This window comes from Mixophyes fleayi, chromosome 3 (assembly GCF_038048845.1).
Source record: "Mixophyes fleayi isolate aMixFle1 chromosome 3, aMixFle1.hap1, whole genome shotgun sequence".
Classification (NCBI taxonomy): Eukaryota; Metazoa; Chordata; class Amphibia; order Anura; family Limnodynastidae; genus Mixophyes; species Mixophyes fleayi.
The window spans coordinates 64,503,986-64,523,150 of NC_134404.1; the positions used below are offsets into that span (position 1 = coordinate 64,503,986).

Genomic DNA, 19,165 nt, shown 5'->3' on the forward strand with positions numbered 1-19,165 from the left:
TCTACATATAGATTCAAATGTGTGGTTGTGTGGTTGTGTACTATTGATGTGGAGTCACTATAAGCAAGCATCAAACATGATATTGGATTAAAAGCAGTAAATTACTTCCTACAGATGAAGACAAGAAGCAAGCATAATCTTTTTATTCGGAGTCTACTGGAATTTGTGCTAACCAAAAATTATTTTGTGTTCAACAAAAATTGCTATTTACAAACGAGGGGAAAAGCAATGGGGTCAACCTACGCCAATTTATATTTGTGTTGATTGGAGCTTGAGGTCATTTTTACCCCTGAAAATGAATATTACACAAAATATGTTAGCACATAGCTCAGATTTATCGATGACATCCTAATCATCTGGGAAGGAACAAAGAATGATTTTGCTGAATTCATATCATTTTTAAATATCAATGACATTAATTTGAAATTGACATCAGTGATTGACTCAAAAAAAAAATCATCTTTCTAGATATATTTCTGAAAATAATGTGATCACAATGGACATACAAAGGAAACCTACTGCTCCCAACAGTATCTTACACGCCAACAGTTTACACTTGCCTGCAATGATAAGAGGAGTGCCCAAGGGAGAATTCATCTGTACGAGATGTAACTATAGAGATTCTTGCACATTTGAAAAATGAGCTGCTGAGTTAAAGATGAGATTATCCAGAAGAGGATATAGCCACAATTTAATTCAAAATAAATATAAATCAAGCAAAAAAAATGAATGGAGACACATTACTCCATCCTTCTCCCCAAAAATTACTAATGATAGACAGATTAGATTTGTTGGAACCTTTAATAAACACTGGCGTTTGATGGGTGAAATTCTCCATAAACACAGACACATATTACAATTAGATACAGATTTGAAAGAGATAACTGGCAATAAAATCCCCATTAGTTGGATATGTTCAAAGAACTTGAAAGCTCTTCTGACTACTAGTCATTTTACTAGAAAATGACAAAGGGAATAAATAAGAGGTTCTTTCCCATGTGGCACATGTAAAGCTTGTAAATATATTGTCAAACTCCAATCATTCTTTGATAAATATCAAAAGGAACATTTCATCAAAACATTTATGAACTGTAAGACTTCAGGGGTCAAATGTATCAAGCTCAGTTTTTTTCATTGTTTAAAAACCACGACAAATTGCGGGTGATAACCTGCGATTTTAGCCCCAAAGTCTGCAGATGTATTAAGCTGTGATTTTTACTCTGATTTTCAAAATCGCTGGTCATCTCTAGCAATTTGCTTGGATTTCAAACACTCTCGTGTTTAGCTAACTCTCCAGTGTTTAGCAAACTCTCCTGTGTTTCCTAGCTGAGTGCTTAGTAAACACATCACTGTTACACTGTCCTGATAGACCGACGCTAATGAGTATAATACAGCCGCAAGGTCTATTTATACTCTATGGGGATTTCCCACGCTGTCAGGGGTATTCCCCATAGAGTGTAAATAGACCTCGCGGCTGAATTATACTCATTAGCGCCGGCCTGTTTGTACACTGTACAAGCAGAAGTTGCGTCATTTTTAAATTGGGTTTATTTTTTTATTCAAGCATGTTCTGGATTTGGATTAACAATTATGGGACCCTTTGTGGCTTGAAGATAAGAAGACTGCAAGCAACTAGGAGGTCTTGATGACCAAAAGAACAGAAGATATTTTCAAGCATGGACATTTGGATATACAATTATTTATGGACATGATTTCAAGCATGGACATTTGGATCTATAAATATATAAGGACATGGTTTGCAAACACGTTTGGATTACAAGCTGCTGACAAAAGAAGAATTCAGATTGGTGAGTATTTTGGGTTTTATTATTTTTATTAAATTTATGTGGTAAAAAAGAAGTTGTGTTATGTTTTTATTGGCGTTTTTTATTTTTACTAAAAGTATGTGATTTTAATGAGGTGTTGTGGTTTTTTTTAACATTTTTTTGTAGAACTACAGGTCTCAGCCAGCCATGGGTGTCAGGCTGTGTTGGCACTTCTTCTTTTTTTTTTACATTATCATTGCCAATATTACCCTACACCCACCACCCAGGGGTGTAGGAAGAGCACTAGTGCTTTCAGCACTGGGCTGGTTATTCCTAGAGGGAGGCCCGCACATTTTTTTGGAGGACCCCACTCCCTAGGAAATCCAGCCCAGCGCTGAACAGCCTGGGGTGGTATGTCATTAACAGGGGGACCCCTGTTATAGTGCCAACCACCCTCACTGGTTTGCCTAGTGCTGGTTATGTGAAACTTGGGGGGAGCCCAAACAAATTTTTCCCAATTTTCACTTAACCAGCAGTAGGCTGGCAGCACTGGGGTTAATAGTGCTCGGACAGGGGGGATCCCACTAATATTTTTTTGAACATTTATTTATTTTTAAACTTTTGACAGCCGCCGGGACCTGCGGCTGTATAGACAGGGCAGTGTCACAGTGATATTTTACTAATTTGGCAGCTAGGAAGCAGCGTGTTACATCTAGTGATTTTTAAAGCAAACTCAGGAGAGTTTTCTTAATTGCAGCTTCGTACATTTGAGATGTGTATAGCTAGAGTGGTAAACAGTTGGGACTTTGATCGCTATTGATTTTTGAAATAGCGATTTTGACAAAAACACATATCTGGCGATTTTACATGAAATCTCAGTTTTATGCATCAGTGAGTTTCAACTCTCCTGAGAAAATCGCTGGATTTTCAAAATCGGAGCTTGATACATTTACCCCCAGGAGTTGTATACTGCCTGTCTTGCATATTCGACCTGAAGTATATAGGCATGATAATCAGTCCATTAAAACAAAGATTACTTGAGCATGCAACATACAGAATGCAAGAGCTGATATTCTTAAGATAAAACAACTAACTACTGTCACAAAACATTTTCACAAGGAACATGACTGTAATCATAAATACCTCAAAGCCTTTCCAATTGAAACGATCTCTCTAGGGTTAAGAGGTGGTGATCTAAAAAAAGAATTGCTAAAGAAAGAATCCCAATACATATTCCCCTTGGATACAATCAGTCCCAAGGGCCTAAACAAAAATAACAATTTTACTGTCTTTTTATGATCTTCTGTTTGAATTATACTTTTTCATTTGAAACAAAAATGTCTGATAGGTTTGTAATCTAAGTGCACTTTTGAATTTTTATAAAAGATTGTTTGATAACATATTAGTAACAACTACATGGCTGTCTCTGCACTACAAAATTCATGACTACTGTGGATGGGGAGGTGACAGTTTGCAATTACCGTCACTTATCTCATTGGTTACTGTTACTTACTAATCCAGACCATTTTGCCATTATATTAAAACATTATCACAGAAACTAAATTAAATATGTGACTGGGTAGATCTTTATGGTATACAGCAGTAATTCACCTGGTGGACTGAAAGAAAGAGAATTTACTGCCGGGCGGACTATTATTAGGTGTGAGTTAGTGACTCTAATGGAGATAATTGATATCTTATATCACATGACCCAAGCTACTTTTTCTTGCATATTCATTTTTTATTTAGATATTAATCATTTGCTTATGTTAAATTACACTAATGAGGATAATGCTTCATGACTTACTCGATCCTAAATTAATTTTTATGGTTAGGTGTTTGAGGATATAATCGATATAAACATAAGCAACCTGATACATATTAATACATACTTTAGTTTTCACATAGGGCACACACATAAGTAATCTCTTACTTTAATGCTCAAGCACCTTCACAAAAATATATTTTTTATTTTCACATTGTATTAACCTTTTTTTTATTAAGACAAGGAAATTATCACCCAGTATTATTATTTTATTATTTTTCACTTCACATTTTTCAATGTATTCACACATCATCACAACAACTGAGTTTACTTGTCATCTCCCTAGTTCTATTATTCATTATTATTTAATTTTAAGTATGTCTTTAATTCACATATTGAGTATAGTAAACTACTAATCCATGGTACTAAAATATCTCAAGGTACCCTCAGTATGCTACAACTCACATTTTATGATACACAATATTTAAATACTTTATGTTGATCACTAGTGACATGTTGTTCATGCCAGCTTTAATCTACATTATTGGATCATAACAAGTTATAACACTTAATTTAAGGACATGAAGTCCCCCCACTTACAATAACATGCTCGTCTTCTTACACAATATCCACTACATAAATAATTTTTACACTTAGTTACATTTTTCAATCACCTTTATACTTGTGTATTTTGTTATAATTAACAAGAAGTATAATGTTAAGGGGAATTCATTCGTATAATTATGGCACGCTCAACCTCAAATATTTTCAATGGATCGAGTGATATTTGTTACATCTTATTATTACATTTTAGACTTATCAGGACAAGTTACCTATCTCTTATAAAGAATTACCAGGAAGAACAGATACATTTCCCCATTTGCTCATAGCTATTTCCCCCCTTTAATTTGCTATACGAATACAATGTCACATAAACTATATATAGGAATTAGAGTGAAGTGTTACACCATTTCCATATTACTAAACTTTGACATTTTGATATTTACACAGCGATTCAGAACATCACAGCTCAATACACAACTTTCATGGATTACAAGATGAACGTATAAAAAAACCCTCCCAATTTGGGGAAATATAACGCAACGCTTTTTTCCATCTATTTGCAAATTTATCCTCTGAATTTCAATGCAATATTTTTCATTATTTTTTTTTTTTTTTTTGCATCAATATTTTTTTCAGATTTTGCAAAAGTATATGGGGTACAGAAATAAAAAGGGTAGAGAAGAAAATACATACGAAGTACACACATAGGGGTTCCCCACGCAGGGGGAAAGGAATCACTCAATTTAATTAAGGCGCACACAGTATCAACAATATGTATTTACAACTATAAGGAACAGTAAGACATATTAACTTTAACTTTCACTGTGGTTGTCTGAAGATAGCTCCTCTAGGGGAAGAATACCCAGGGATGGGAGCTGGTCAATGGGCTGGGGGGATTCCACAAGGGGGCACTGGTGAATGAGTCATTGGGTAACCAGAGATATCTTGGGGAGCCCCTGGGCCATCAGTGATATATTCATGCCATCTGAACCATCTTATAATAGGGGCTGATGCAGATGAGGCATAGGGCGTATCTGTTGTTTCCATCTCAAAGCTATATTGTATCTTAGAAATGATTCAAGTAATAGTAGGAGGAATGTGTGACTTCCAGTTTTGCGCTATTGACGCTCTAGTAGCTATCAATATGTGGCCCACTAGGTATCGATCATGCTTTGGAATGGATGTCGGGTAGACATGGAGTAGAGCTAAGGCCGAATCTGGGGCAACAGGGGTCTTTAAGACAGTGGAGATTAAGGCAAATACTTCACTCCACAGCGGCTGAAGCACCAAACATGTCCTGAAGACATGGAAGATGTCCGCTACTTGGTCACATTGGCGCCAGCAAAATTTCGATTGGCCTGGCCAAAACCTGTGCAACCGCTCTGGAGTGAGGTACAGTCGGTTAATAAGTTTGACTTGCATCTCTGTATGGTTTATACACTTGGACATACGGTGGGAGTTTACGTAAATTTTTTCCCATTGTTGTTCGGTAAGAGTTAGATTCAAATCCATTTCCCATTGGATTTGTGCAGGAGTTTTGTTTGTGGGAATCAGGCAGTGAATATAGTGGTACCAAAATGTTATTCCGCCTCTACTGCCACTCTTTGTCAGTCTACCCAGGGCCAGTGATGGAAGCGACATGAGAGAATGGGGGGTCTTAAAGATCGTTCCAACCCAATGTCTAATTTGCAAGTACCTGTATGTCTCAGAGGATGGTAGACTGTAACGATCTTGTAGGTAAGCGAAGGAGAGAAAGAGGTCTTGGGCAAACAGATCCGATAGGGAGGAAATTCCTCTCTCTCTCCAAACAACCAGACTTAACTCTGGGATGAGTTGACCTAATGCCTGGAGAGATAGATTGCGAGATGAGAGTCCAAAATTAGTATGCAGCCCAATGATCCTATCCCACACCTGCATGGCATCTGAGATGGACCGTAACCTATACACAGCAGGTTGGCGAGCAGACTTTGGTGTCCAGAGAAGGTCTAACAGTGGGTAACTAGAACACAGAGCTCTTTCCAATTCCACCCATGGCTTTGAAGCATGCGGGAGCGCCCATTCACCTAGGTGACTCAATATGCAGGCCTCTGAGTAATATGTTAGGTTAGGAAGCATCAACCCCCCACGTTGTTTAGATGGGGCCATGTGTTTATGGGAAAGTAGGGGGCGTTTCTGGCGCCACACATATGCCATCATTAGGGTTTTAAGCGTGCCATCATTTGTTTAGGAACGACATATGGAATAGTGCGGAAAATATACATTAATTTTGGTAGAAGCATCATTTTGAAGACAGCTATACGACCCAGCCAGGAGACCTCGAAGTCAAGCCAATTCTTAGTTAAACAGGCGAGATGCAAAAAAATTGGAGTGAAGTTAATTTCAAATACTGTAGATAAGGTAGGGGGAATATGTATACCTAAATATGGCAGAGAGTCTTTTACCCATACAAACGGAAATTTCTTTTGCAAGGACGATAGTGAGGGTTGTGGAATATTAATAGGTAGAGCTTCAGATTTAGTAATATTCAATTTGTAAAATGAGGCTGAACTGTATTCATCCAAAATACATTTCAAGGCTGACAACGAGGTCTCCGGGCTGGTGACAAACAGAAACACGTCATCTGCAAACAGACATAGTTTATGTGTGTGGGAGTGAAAGGTAATGCCTGGGAAATGAGAAGCCTGTCTAATTGTATGAGCTAAGGGTTCAATGGCCATGACAAACATCAGGGGAGAAAGGGGGCACCCCTGCCTTGTTCCATTAGTAATAGAGGAGGATAGGAAACCATTGCTAAATACTCTCGCAGAAGGTCCCTGATATAAAGCTAATATAGAATGTAAGATGTTACCCTGAAAGCCAAATTTGAGTAGAACTTCCTTCATGTAGAGCCAATGTAGCCTATCAAACGCTTTCTCTGCGTCAAGGGATAACATCACAAGCTCCTCCCCAGTCCCAGTCAGAAGATCTACCACATCCAAAATACGCTGTGCGTTATCTGACACCTGGCGTCCCAATATGAAGCCCACCTGGTCCGGATGGATAAGCTGAGGTAGTAAGGGGTTCAGACGATCAGCTATCAACTTAGCATAAAATTTTAGGTCAGTATTGAGTAGTGCTATAGGTCTATAGTTCTTACAATGAGAGTGGTCCTTACCAGGTTTAGGGATCGTTATTATTTGTGCTTCTAACATCTCAGCAGGGAAGCTACCTCCCGTCATAACATCATTATAGAGATTGGTAAGAAGCGGGGCCAGCTCCGATTTAAATGTATTATAAAAAGCATTAACGAAGCCATCCGGACCAGGGGCCTCGTCTCTAGGTAGGCGCTTAATGACTTCTTCAACCTCTCGCTGAGACCAAGGGAGATTAATCAGTTCCAGGCTTTCATGATCCAATGAAGGAAGATTAAGGTCATTAAGAAAGTTAGATATGAACAGTTCTGTTGGTTGTACCGTATCGCCCTCATCTCGAAGATTGTAAAGCTTGGTATAATATTTAGCCAATTGATTTGCTATATCGGAGGGGTTGTGGATCTTATTACCCCTCAAATCATGAATAGATTTAATTTGATTTTTAGCTTGCTTACCTCTGAGTTTGCGGGCCAAGAGCCGACTGGCTCTGTTGCCCGTAGAGTAAAATTTCTGACGCAATTTAGTAAGGGCTGATTTCATGCGAGATATAAAAAGTGTATTAAGCTGTTTTCTAATGACATTTATTTCTTTTTGAAGGGCTTTAGAAGGATGTGTCTGATTCTGTGCCTCTAGGGTGTGGAGGTTAGATTCCAGCGTATGTTGCTGAAAGAGTTATTGTTTTTTTAAGCGTGCACCTATTTGAATAGCTAAGCCACGCAGGACTGCTTTCAGTGCGCACCAATGAGTGGAAAGGGATGTATCCTCTGGGTTATTCACCTGGATATATTGTGACAATGCCTCCAACAGACCAAGCCTGGCCTCCAAAGAAGTAAGTAGATAGGCCGGCATCCGCCATGGCCTCGGGGGGATTTTAGTTAAAGTTAAATTCCAGGTCCACTCTATTGGGGCATGGTCTGACCATGTAATGGGGAGAATCTCAACTTTGTTAGTGTGCTGTAGCGTCCAATTGTCCGTCAGAACCATGTCTATTCTAGAATATGTGTTGTGTACACTAGAATGATAGGTATAATCCTGTACATTTGGAGACTGGACCTGCCAAACATCATAGAGATCATATTCCACCAGTAATTTACGAAAGGCTGTTGAAGGGCCTAAAGTTGGATCTGGGCCTGATAATCTTAATGGCCTAGACTTGTCTATCTTGGGATCTAGAGTCAGATTAAAATCTCCCATTAGGACCAGGTGGCCTCTACGTACTTTCTGTATCTCCTCACAAAGTATCTTAAGAAAGGGGATTTGGCGGGAGTTAGGGGCGTATAGAGAAACTAATGTCACTTGTTTATCTTCTAGGAGCGCAACCAAAATTATAAATCGGCCAGATTTATCCTCTATTTTTAGTTGAAGGTTAAAACGTACATTAGCACTGAACAGCACGGCCACCCCATTCCTTTTGAATGGACCATTGGCAAAGTATCCCACAGGGTATCTTGAATCCCTAAGCTGTGGTGGAGCCCGGGATGAGAAATGTGTTTCTTGTAGGACTATAATATCTGCTCTACGTTTATGGAATGTTGTAAGCGCCAGACGGTGTTTATTTGGGGAATTAAGCCCCTTAACATTCAGAGAGTAGAACCGAACCATTGGTTATGGGACCCGAAAGGAGAAGGCTATCGCAAGTGGGCCTGAGTTATTCCTATGATGTGTGGTGTGATGAGAGGGGAGATGGAGGAACCGGGGTGGAAGGGTACAAAAGAGAAAAAGAAGAAAAAACTGAACTGACCCGTAGAATGGGGCCAGAGCATTTGCCACAGAGGGAAGCGTGTGGCAAACTGGGTACCATGTGGGGAGGTGGTGGGACAAGTACAGGATCCCACCCACGTAACACTCAAGAAAGGGTAGAAATGAGAAAAAGAATCACCTATTTAGCCAACGGATTACACCTACTTAAATCTCTTGTGTACCATAAGAGAACAGAAACAAGAACCTTATTATAACAACACAATATGAACAACATGACGTCCCTATAACATCATATTAAACCTCTAACATAGTATGAAAGAAATATATATCTTACGACAGAACAATCCGGACCCCGCAAGGAGGGACGCACTTCCAGCAGGGGCACCAGGCCACCCACTACGGCATTCCTAACCCTGCAAGGCCACAGATTATCATTAAATAAACCTGATTGATACATTTCGTGACTTATGCATCGAAAAATAAAGGTATAAACGAAAAGTATTAAACATTAAATATCAAGAGTACTAGTGGTCATACTTATCAAGCCAGAGGTAGAAGTTGTATGGCTTGCGAATACAACCATATCATTGGACCTCAGTCTTTAGAGACACGAGTCCATTCTGATTGGAGCGGGGTCTTGCTAGGAGCGGTTTCAGGTGGGAGAGATATGTGCCATTCCTCTAAGAGTTTGGTGCCAGCTTCAAGGGACGAGATAACATATGAGGACTCCTCATGGCGCACCAGCAGCTTAACCGGAAAACCCCACCTGTACGAGATGTCATTTGCTCGCAGGGCAGTCGTTATTGGGTGGAGAGCTCTTCTTTGGTTGATTGTGGTGAGTGACAAGTCTTGAAAGAGCTGCAATTCCCCCAGCGTCGCCACATTAGACAGGTCCCGAGCTGCACGGAGTATAGCCTCCTTAATATGAAAGAAATGGACCCGAAAAAGGGTGTCTCTCAGAAGATTCCCTGGCACAGATCGAGGGCGTGGAAGGCGGTGGATGCGATCAATGAGGAAATCTCTGTCGTCCCCCACAGGAACTAGCTTCTTAAACAAAGAGACGGCATAGTCTTGTAGGTCTGCATTGGAAACAGACTCTGGGATGCCCCTGATCTTAATGTTGTTTCTGCGGGAGCGGTCCTCCTGGTCTGCCATTTTGCCTCTCAAAAAAGCAACCTCGCTCTGGGGGGCTTGGTGTGAGGATGAAAGGTCATTGTTGAAAGCAATCACTTCCCCCATCTTTGTCTCAAGGTGGTCTGTCCGATCTCCATTTTCAGTGATCTCTACCTTCAAGCTTCCAATTGCTGCTCTCATTTCAGAAGACAAGTCAGCCCGAAGAGCCGTCAGCATCTGCTGTAAAGTAGAGTGCAGAATGCGCGCTGTTAATGGAGCATCCAAGGCGGCATCCGTTCCCAAATCAGGGACAAGCGTAAGTAAAGGGGAAATCTCTAGTTCCTTGGTCCGGGCAGCTGGAGGAGAGCCTCTTGAGGTGGAGGGTGAGCTTGACGCCGACTTTGGCTTTGGTTGAAATTTAAGTGGAGGAGCCAAGACAGTAGGTTTAATCTTTTTATCAGCCATGAGAGACTATCTAATATGTAGAGCCTGTATAATTTGAGGGTGGACTCCCCTGAACGATTGATTGCTTAGAGTGTCACACTGGGTGGGTATCCTGTATGTTAATTCAAATGACTTCCATTATTAGAACAAAGAGATATCCTTATCTCTCGAAGTACAGAATTATTTTCCACTGTGTAGTGCCGGATATTTTACATAGAACTGTACAGCCGCAATCTTATTTTTAACCAGCAGGTGGCAGCAAAGTCCTAGCTTTTAGATGCAAGTGTTACTCTGAGCAGCTCTCAGTATTTATGCATAGATTAGGTCAAGACACAAAACTTATAGCAAGAGGATATAAATGCAGAGCTGGAGCACTTTGTCAACTTGCACTGGATAGAGATAAACCAGCTATAGCAATATAGGGTCACTGGTGCGCCGCTCAGGTCTCGGTGTCAGCGTAACACCCCAAGCTCTCCCCCACTAATCTTCAGTTATATAGTAGCTGTTTAGTTGCAGGTTGTTTTGCACACAGTATTGGGGGCTACGATTCCCGCTGATAGGCCACGCCCCCACCGGATGTGCCCCGCCAAGCCCGTACTCAAGGCCGTGGATCAGGACCGGAAGTAGGCCCCCTCCATGGATCAGGACACTGTTAAATACATAGGCTGGCAAGTGTCCCAAGGGGATAATCGGGAGTCACCTACCCGGTCTCTTATGTGCGTTTCCGGGTCGGAGGTCCCTTTTCAAAGGGTTGTAGAGGCAGGCAGAGGCCGCGGAGCAAGGTCCTCAGGTCCAGTCCGGAGATAGAGGTGACTGCCCGGTAAGTGAGTTCTGCCACGATCCGGTCCCCGTAAGGGAAGCAGGGGGAGGGTCGTGAAATGCAGGGTAGGCAGCTTATGACGCTCCTGAGAGGCCACACACAGCGGCTGTGCACCCGATATTGCCTCGGTGGGTCCAGGAGTATGTTGCCCCAACTTAGTTCTTCTTGCAGGGTCGCAAACAGGGGGGGTAAATCCCGATATAGGGGGATTTCTAAGCTGTGCAAGGGAGAGCTGGCAAGATCTCCATCCGCTCCGAATGGCGTCCAAACCACGCCCCCATTTTTCATTATTTTAAGGATGATATCTTCTAACTAAACGCTTTGTTAATGAAACATAAAGGGAGACTCACATTAAATACACACCCAACTTTCGTATGTGAGCTTGTTGATTGGCCATAGATAGTTTAAAAATCCTGCTCTGATCACGGACGGGTTTGCCTTGAAAAAGCCTAGCACAGTGAAATGCACGTTAGCATCTAAACTGTGTGTTTTTCCTCCTTTTATAATCTCGATTAGTGCACGAATCGCATACAGCGTGGGATTACTGAGAGCATTTTAGTAGCATATGCCCAAACCCCGAAAATTAGATTTCTATCGGCAGATAGCAATTCACTCCCGGCCACCAATAGTATGTAGGAATGCGCATATACTATAGCAGATAATTCATCCTATTAGCTAAAGTACAGGGAGGCATAGAAATAATACAGCTCTATATCCTGAGAATCAACTGATTATCCTACAACCGCATATGTGTTTTAACCTGTTATTCTGAAGTGAGCTTTAAAATTAATATATTACTTTTGACTCGTTAATCACATTTGATATCAACTTCCTCAGATTGATTCACCACAAGTGCTACGAGCAATCTAATATTGGATAATAAGGAACTACACACAATCTTTTTTATTTTCACAGTTTTTATTTCACTTTTGACACAATTTCACATTCAATAGGGGCTCTAATGACTTTTGCCAAGTGACAAACTATGAAGATTTAGTGCACTCGGTTATACCAGTTCTTTTTATTCTTTTTGGGCTCTTATGTTATTTCCAACTGGCGGATGGCACCTCACTACCATGTAAACTAATGCTGAATATGAAGAATTATCACATCAATAGCATATATAGCATAATGTCAAATATATATGGATTTGAGTTGTCTAGAAAATAATAATACTAGTGCGACAATGCAAATTCTTTTGAGATTGTATTGTAGTAGGCAGACTGTAAAATCAAACTAATTGATATTAAAAGATATTTGTAAAGCTCAGTGTTAGGTACTACAAAGCTATATAGAGGCAGGAGAGAAGTTCAAACAAATGTGAGTTTATTTGAATATATTGAAAACATCCAGAGAAACCAATGATCATAAACAGAGTAAATACAGCTTGATACTGATAAATAAACTGTCTGGCAGCTGTAGTGAATGAAAGATCTTCAGAGACACTTGCAGTCTGTAGTGCTTCACCAGAATAATTAAAGTTCAGATTTGTAGAAGCAGACACAGTGCACACAAGAAGCAATCTTGGAAATATCCAATATGGCCATCTGAAGGCAGAAAAACTCAAAGCGCAAATGAGATGAGTCCAAACCCCTCGGTCTGGTATTAGTAGGCAGAAAGACTATCTTCCTAGCCAGCAGAGTCTAAAGTCTTTGTAATCTTTTTGCCAAGGTTGTTGAGCTAAAGTTGCATATATCTGTGAACTGAAGAATGCCAAAGAGGAGATGCAATAGTCCAGAGTAAACGCTATCACTATAAAAAGCATAGAACAGGAGGAGGTTTTAAAATCCAAAGGTGCAATTAGGTCAGTAGAGAAGCACACCCTAATTTAATGAGACAGGTGTGCAATGACCCATGATCACCACAGCTAAAGAGGTAATGTCAACATACACAGTTAATGACTAATGCTCACCAGAGTTAAAGAGGCAATCCCAATATCATAACTGTTATGATTCATAGTGCATTCACAAATCAGCAACAGAAGTATGAAACCAAATGTCTTTATTCAGGCAAAAATATAGGACAAGGATTCTGTTCTGAGAAAATGTAGATTTCGGAAAACAGGATTAACAGGTATACTCCAAACACAGTTATGAACAGGTGTGATTAATGTAAGGAAAGGTCCACAGAAATAACAGGTTCCAGTGAATGCAAATACAGTTTAAATGCAGGGATAAGAATGGTGAGTTACCCAATGCCAGGATGCAAGAGTCTGTCCAGGGAAGCAAACAGAGGAGTAGAGTCCAATGACCAGGCAGAGGTCTGGCAACACAAGTACAAGCAAAACCAGAGTACAGGCAGAGTACAGGGTCACAAGCAAACTAGCATAGTCCGGGAATCAGGCCGAGGTCTAGGGCAACGAGAGTTCAAGCCGTATCCAGTATTCAGGCAAAGTTTGTGGTCACGAGCAAACAAGCATCAATAGTAAACAGGCCAAGGTCACAACGGGCGATCAAGTAGCAGCAGAACCAAACTGGAACAGGGAGACACAAGCAGCAGCCAGGTATACACGGATGAACTGCACTGAGCACAAGTTGAGGCAGCTATTAGAAGCAGTGAGCCAGGTGCAGTTCTAATTAGGCAAGAAGGTTAACCCCTTCAGGCATGGTGCAAGCTCAGGAGCAGAACAGCAGCACCTCTGGAAGATTAAAGGTACTGCTGCCACATACAAAACATTGGCAGAGTCATAACACTAACACTGAGTGTGTTGTATTGGGCTCCCCTGTCTTGGTTCACCAGTGTCCCAAATGTCTATTATTATGTATTAATTAGTTTTTCTTTCCAGTATACAATGTCATAGGCATTTGGTGAGTAGAAAATCACTAGAAACTAAATATAGTCTTGGAGCCTAAGATGTTGAAGAAAAGGAAAATCATGGCTAACGCAGTAGCCAGCAGATCATTCTTATTGTTCATAGAAAACTATATGAAGACCAATGAACTTACACATAATTTATTTTTAGAGAAGATGCTTGTTTATGCCATATTTGTTTGTTATGTCAAAAGTGTTTTTCTAAACCACATCTGATGGAAGCTTTTTAAAACGTATACTACCAGTGATTATATTCTAACAGTAAATCTTTTAAATATATCAACCTTCCCTTTTCTTTCTCATTAAGCCCCATAACCCTTTTATACTAAGCTATGTCCCTGCACCATTTTGCATTGAATTATACAATAATTATCATAGAAAGCCCTATCTTCACACTGGATACTGTTTCTGATGAGTGAGTACCTATATTTAGAAAAGTATTTGTCGCATTAGTAAGACTACAGGGATTGTTACTCCTTAATATAAAATGCTTCCTGATTTAATTATATTTTTTATATCCTTTTGTTTCTAGGTATTTTTACCAATCTCCACTTCTAAAGTAATCTGAGGTGCTACCTACCAGCTAATATACAAACATTAAACAAAAAGACATAGATTTTGGCTGTTAATGACACACATGCAATCCCAAATATGAAATTGTTCAGTATTGCATGAAATTCCCTTCTTCGCATTAAAATTTTACTTTTATTACAAATGTATTAAAATTAAATTGCAAATTAAAACAGCAAAATATGTGCAAATATGTGAATAAAGTGATTTTAAAATTGCTGTGTATGCTTCGTCATCTCTCAATCAATTAAATCCTCTATTAGTCCGGATCAAAAACATAAATTGTATTTGTTAATTTTTAGTCAGACACTATAAGATAATGTGTGCCCTTACCAGTTAATGAAATATTAGTTAGGTTCTTGATAGGCAGATTGTGACCTTTTTGCATTCATATGTTGTTAAATGTAATAATAAGCATAGTCCAGTCGTTCTAATATTTGTATATTTCCTATTTGTCACATGTTATGATAGAGGATAAACATTCCTAATCAGCCCTACATGACAACCAGAGAAATTAACCGTATTAAATAAATTTTAATACATTTGTAATTCATGCAATACTGAACAATTTCATACTTGGGATTATATGTGCGCCGTTAACAGCCACATGTGTTTTTGTTTAATGAGTGAGTACCTATGACAGGTATTACTCTGATAAAGTGCATAATACTGATCTGTAATAAGCCTGAAATGCAGTTTGTAAGAGAATGAATATGAGCCAGTTAATTATCATTTCCATTCTCACTTCTGTTATACCACTAAGCACATTGCTTTTACAGTATATTTTTACATTATTATAATCGAATGTTGAATTATTGAATGTGAGTGCGACGACCTGAAGCCGCTATGCAGAGGGGGTGTGAGCGGGATGCTCTATGTAGCTATTTTTCCCGGGGTTCCAGGGAGGGGAAGGAGCATGTCAGTAAAATGTAACAATAAATGGTAATGCAGCTTTAACATTTTCTAAGATAAAATAAAGGATGTTTTCAGTGGTTTCTACATATTGAACTCCAAGGATACAGACACCTTGTGTAATGAAATCTATGAATTTAAGTAACACTATAAGTAGAAGATGAGTGAAATTGCAGCAACATGTCACACAAATCAGGTTTCTAGGTGGAACAGGCTGTTTCCTCAGTGGTGTGAAGTTTGGAGAGGTTAGCACTTCTGCCTCACAGCGCTGGGGTCATGAGTTCAATTCTCAACCATGGCCCTATCTGTGTGGAGTTTGTATGTTCTCCCCGTGTTTGTGTGGGTTTCCTCCGGGTATTCCAGTTTCCTCCCACACTCCAAAAACATACTGGTAGGTTAATTGGCTGCTATCAAAATTCACCCTATTCTGTGTGTGTGTGTGTGTGTGTGTGTGTGTGTGTGTGTGTGTATGTTAGGGAATCTAGACTGTAAGCTCCAACGGGGCAGGGACTGATGTGAGTGAGTTCTCTGTACAGTGCTGCGGAATCAGTGGCGCTATATAAATAAATGGTGATGATGATGATGATGATGAGATACAATTTTCAAGTTCCTCTTTTTCTTCAACATTCTGCAGAATTCCATTCTGCACTGTATTTGTAAATTCACATTTGCTGAATTTATTGTCAATAAATAGAACCGGGCAATAATGATCAATTTTTTTGTTTGCTGTGTGGAGTGGTTGGGGTAGGACTGGGAACACCTAACACCAAATCTCAAATTGAATATTGTACAGAACAGTTTTGAACATGTCAGATAGCCTCACCAGGATGATTTTTTAGATTTCTATGCTCTTCACGGATAACCTCATGACAGATATAGTGTGATGATTTGTGTGACATTTGCACCATTTACTTTGTAAAAAAAATGTCATTTTCTCTCTTCTAGTCTAAGAGAACACAGAGATCTGATACTGACTTTGACAAATTCGAAAACTAATTCCAAGCATGGTATGTTAAATAAAATTGTTTCCTGATTTACTCCATAAAAACCGTCTAGGCCATTACACTTTGCAAACAACTGAAAAATATCGGTGTAACTTTTTGTGTATTTTCAGGAAGCTAAATCTGAAGAGCTGCTGCAATCGGTAAGACAGAATTTTTCTATATTAGATTTGAACATTAAAATTAAGACGCAGTGGACGTCATCTACGAAAATAACTGCGCAGGGCACATAATCCTCTCTATTCTCACCAAACCAAATTGAACATGTTGAAGCTTACATGAATATATTAGAATTTCAAACTATTTTTAGTGGATTTCCATGGAAACAGTGAATTTGTACTTGAAATTCAAACACAGTAATGGCCCCAAAAAGTTTTGTCCCAAAGTGGGCGATTTTGGGCGGATCGGGCGACTGTAAATTAAAACAAATATTAATACATACATAAATAAATACAAACATACATACACACCAGTGATAAGGGTCAATATGGTAAATATATTTAAGTTGTGACATTGTTTGGTTTATGATATCCATAGTTCTACCCATTTTAAATGTATACAGGTTAGGTAGAGTTCAATGTCTAATTATGTAATGTGGTGGTTGGGCCAAGTTATGCTAAACTGTTCATTCAATGTTGACTATGTTATTGTATAGAATGAAATGGCAACTGACTTTTATAATTTGATCATGTATTCTGATATTTCCTCAAAATGTTTGATTTTATTAAAAATAAGTTGTAAAGATTATAGTGGGTTTAAAATATATAGATGGGACCAAGTTATCTTGTTAAACTCTCTTTGGCATCTCTAAACTGAGTATTAGAACTGATGAAGGATATTTGGAACATGCCACTGTCATTCTGGCCATTCAGATGCCCTTCAGTTCGTGTCTTCCATTTGGGAAACCCATTGATGTATGGTAATTTATTTTTGAAGCATAGTCGATGATGCAATTATCTTGGTGAGGATCTGATTAAATAGTCTCAGCTTTTTTTATGGATTTAGAATAAAGATTGTCTGGGTTTTATTCAATTTGGGAAAGTGGGTTGTTCATAATGTAGATGTTGTATTAGAAGGTTATAAACTGTACAGTATTATTTTTTTTATTTATTTTTTAATAGTCATCAGTTAAACCATCTGGACCTTGAGCTCTGTTGTATATCAAAAGATAATATGGCTGACTAACTTCCTCTTATATGATATCTGCATTTAATGTTTTGTCTCATGTTAAAACGAGATGTATAATGTTTAATTATTGCTGGTTGAAGAGCATAATACATCTTAAAAAGCTTTGAATTTATCCAAATTCTTGGAAGTGGGGGTCTGTCTGAAACCAGATACAGCATTTTTATTACCAAAATTGTGTTTTTCCTTCTCAGAGATTTTGCCATGTTTGCCAAGATCCTGTTTTGTTTCCCCATTGGTAAAATCTAATTTTGTTATAATTGACATTGATGTGTGCATTTGATATTAGAAAACTTTCTAGAATTTGTTTTTCATATATTTTTATATCAAGTAAACATCTGATGGGTCATAAGCATAAGCCTCAAAAGCTAGGAGTGTGGCAGAGTGTAGGGTGTTATATGTGTCTGTATTTTTCTTCATTTTTCTATCTATATATCACTGCATATTTCCCTGCATGGCTGCTTTTGAGGTCTCCGTGACAAGATGTGCTTACTCTGCCACCCTTTCAACTCTCACCAGCTTATCTGTGGTTTTACCGATTCATCTTCAGGTTTACTTCACTTTAAATTACCTGCTCTTACTGACCACTCCTACTGGTGTTACTTGGGAACTAGACACTTACCGACTGTAATAGTTGTAGAAGAGTAATCACTGCCACCACAAGATTTCATCATATTCACATGGAAGCACTTCTAGGTGTTGTGTATAGCTGATATTTTCTGCTTTACCCTTTAAAACACTTTATGCCATTACACTTTGCAAACAGCTGAAAATTAACAATACAACTTTTTTTGCATTTGTAGGAAGGTGAATCTGAAGAGTTGCTGCAATCGGTAAGACAAAATTTTCTATATTAGATTTGTAAATGAAAATTAAATAATGGTGAAGGACACTTACGAAAACAATTGCCCAAGCCATATGTCTCCTCTCTGTACTCACAGCATCCACCACAAAGTGCACCTTGATGTGTGGAAAGGACGAAAAACTTTGGGAGGTGCACTATAGAAAAGTATAAACATCACTACAAAGTCCACCCTCCCATATCTTTAGACCACACCTTTTAATTGTATAAATTTTTAGGTTGCAATATTACTCGGTTTAGCCTCTTGATGGGTTAAGAAATTAATGACAGTATGTGGACTTTGGGTCGGCTTTGATTACATGTGTCACTTTTTTATGTGAAATAGGGAATTAACGCATCAAAATAAGTAGTAATCATTTTTACTCTTAATAATTGTGCACAATATGCAATCTATATATAATGCCACGTCTCCAGAAATAGAAGTGCATTAAATATATTATTAAACATTTACTACTTCTAAAGAATATATCTAGATAGTTTCTTTGATAGTCTCTGTGAATTTTTTTTTCTCATATAAAAT

The 19,165-nt window shown here is 38.9% G+C and overlaps 1 protein-coding gene across 1 annotated transcript in view; it reads left to right on the plus strand.

Annotated features, from left to right (window-relative positions):
• LOC142142663 (apolipoprotein L3-like) overlaps positions 1-19,165 on the plus strand; it is a 54,010-nt gene that overhangs the window by 13,264 nt on the left and 21,581 nt on the right. The window contains exons 2-3 of the mRNA XM_075200523.1: positions 16,543-16,604; positions 16,712-16,741. Coding sequence (XP_075056624.1) covers positions 16,602-16,604; positions 16,712-16,741 — 33 coding nt within the window. The 5' untranslated portion in view covers positions 16,543-16,601. The remainder of the gene's footprint in view (positions 1-16,542; positions 16,605-16,711; positions 16,742-19,165) is intronic.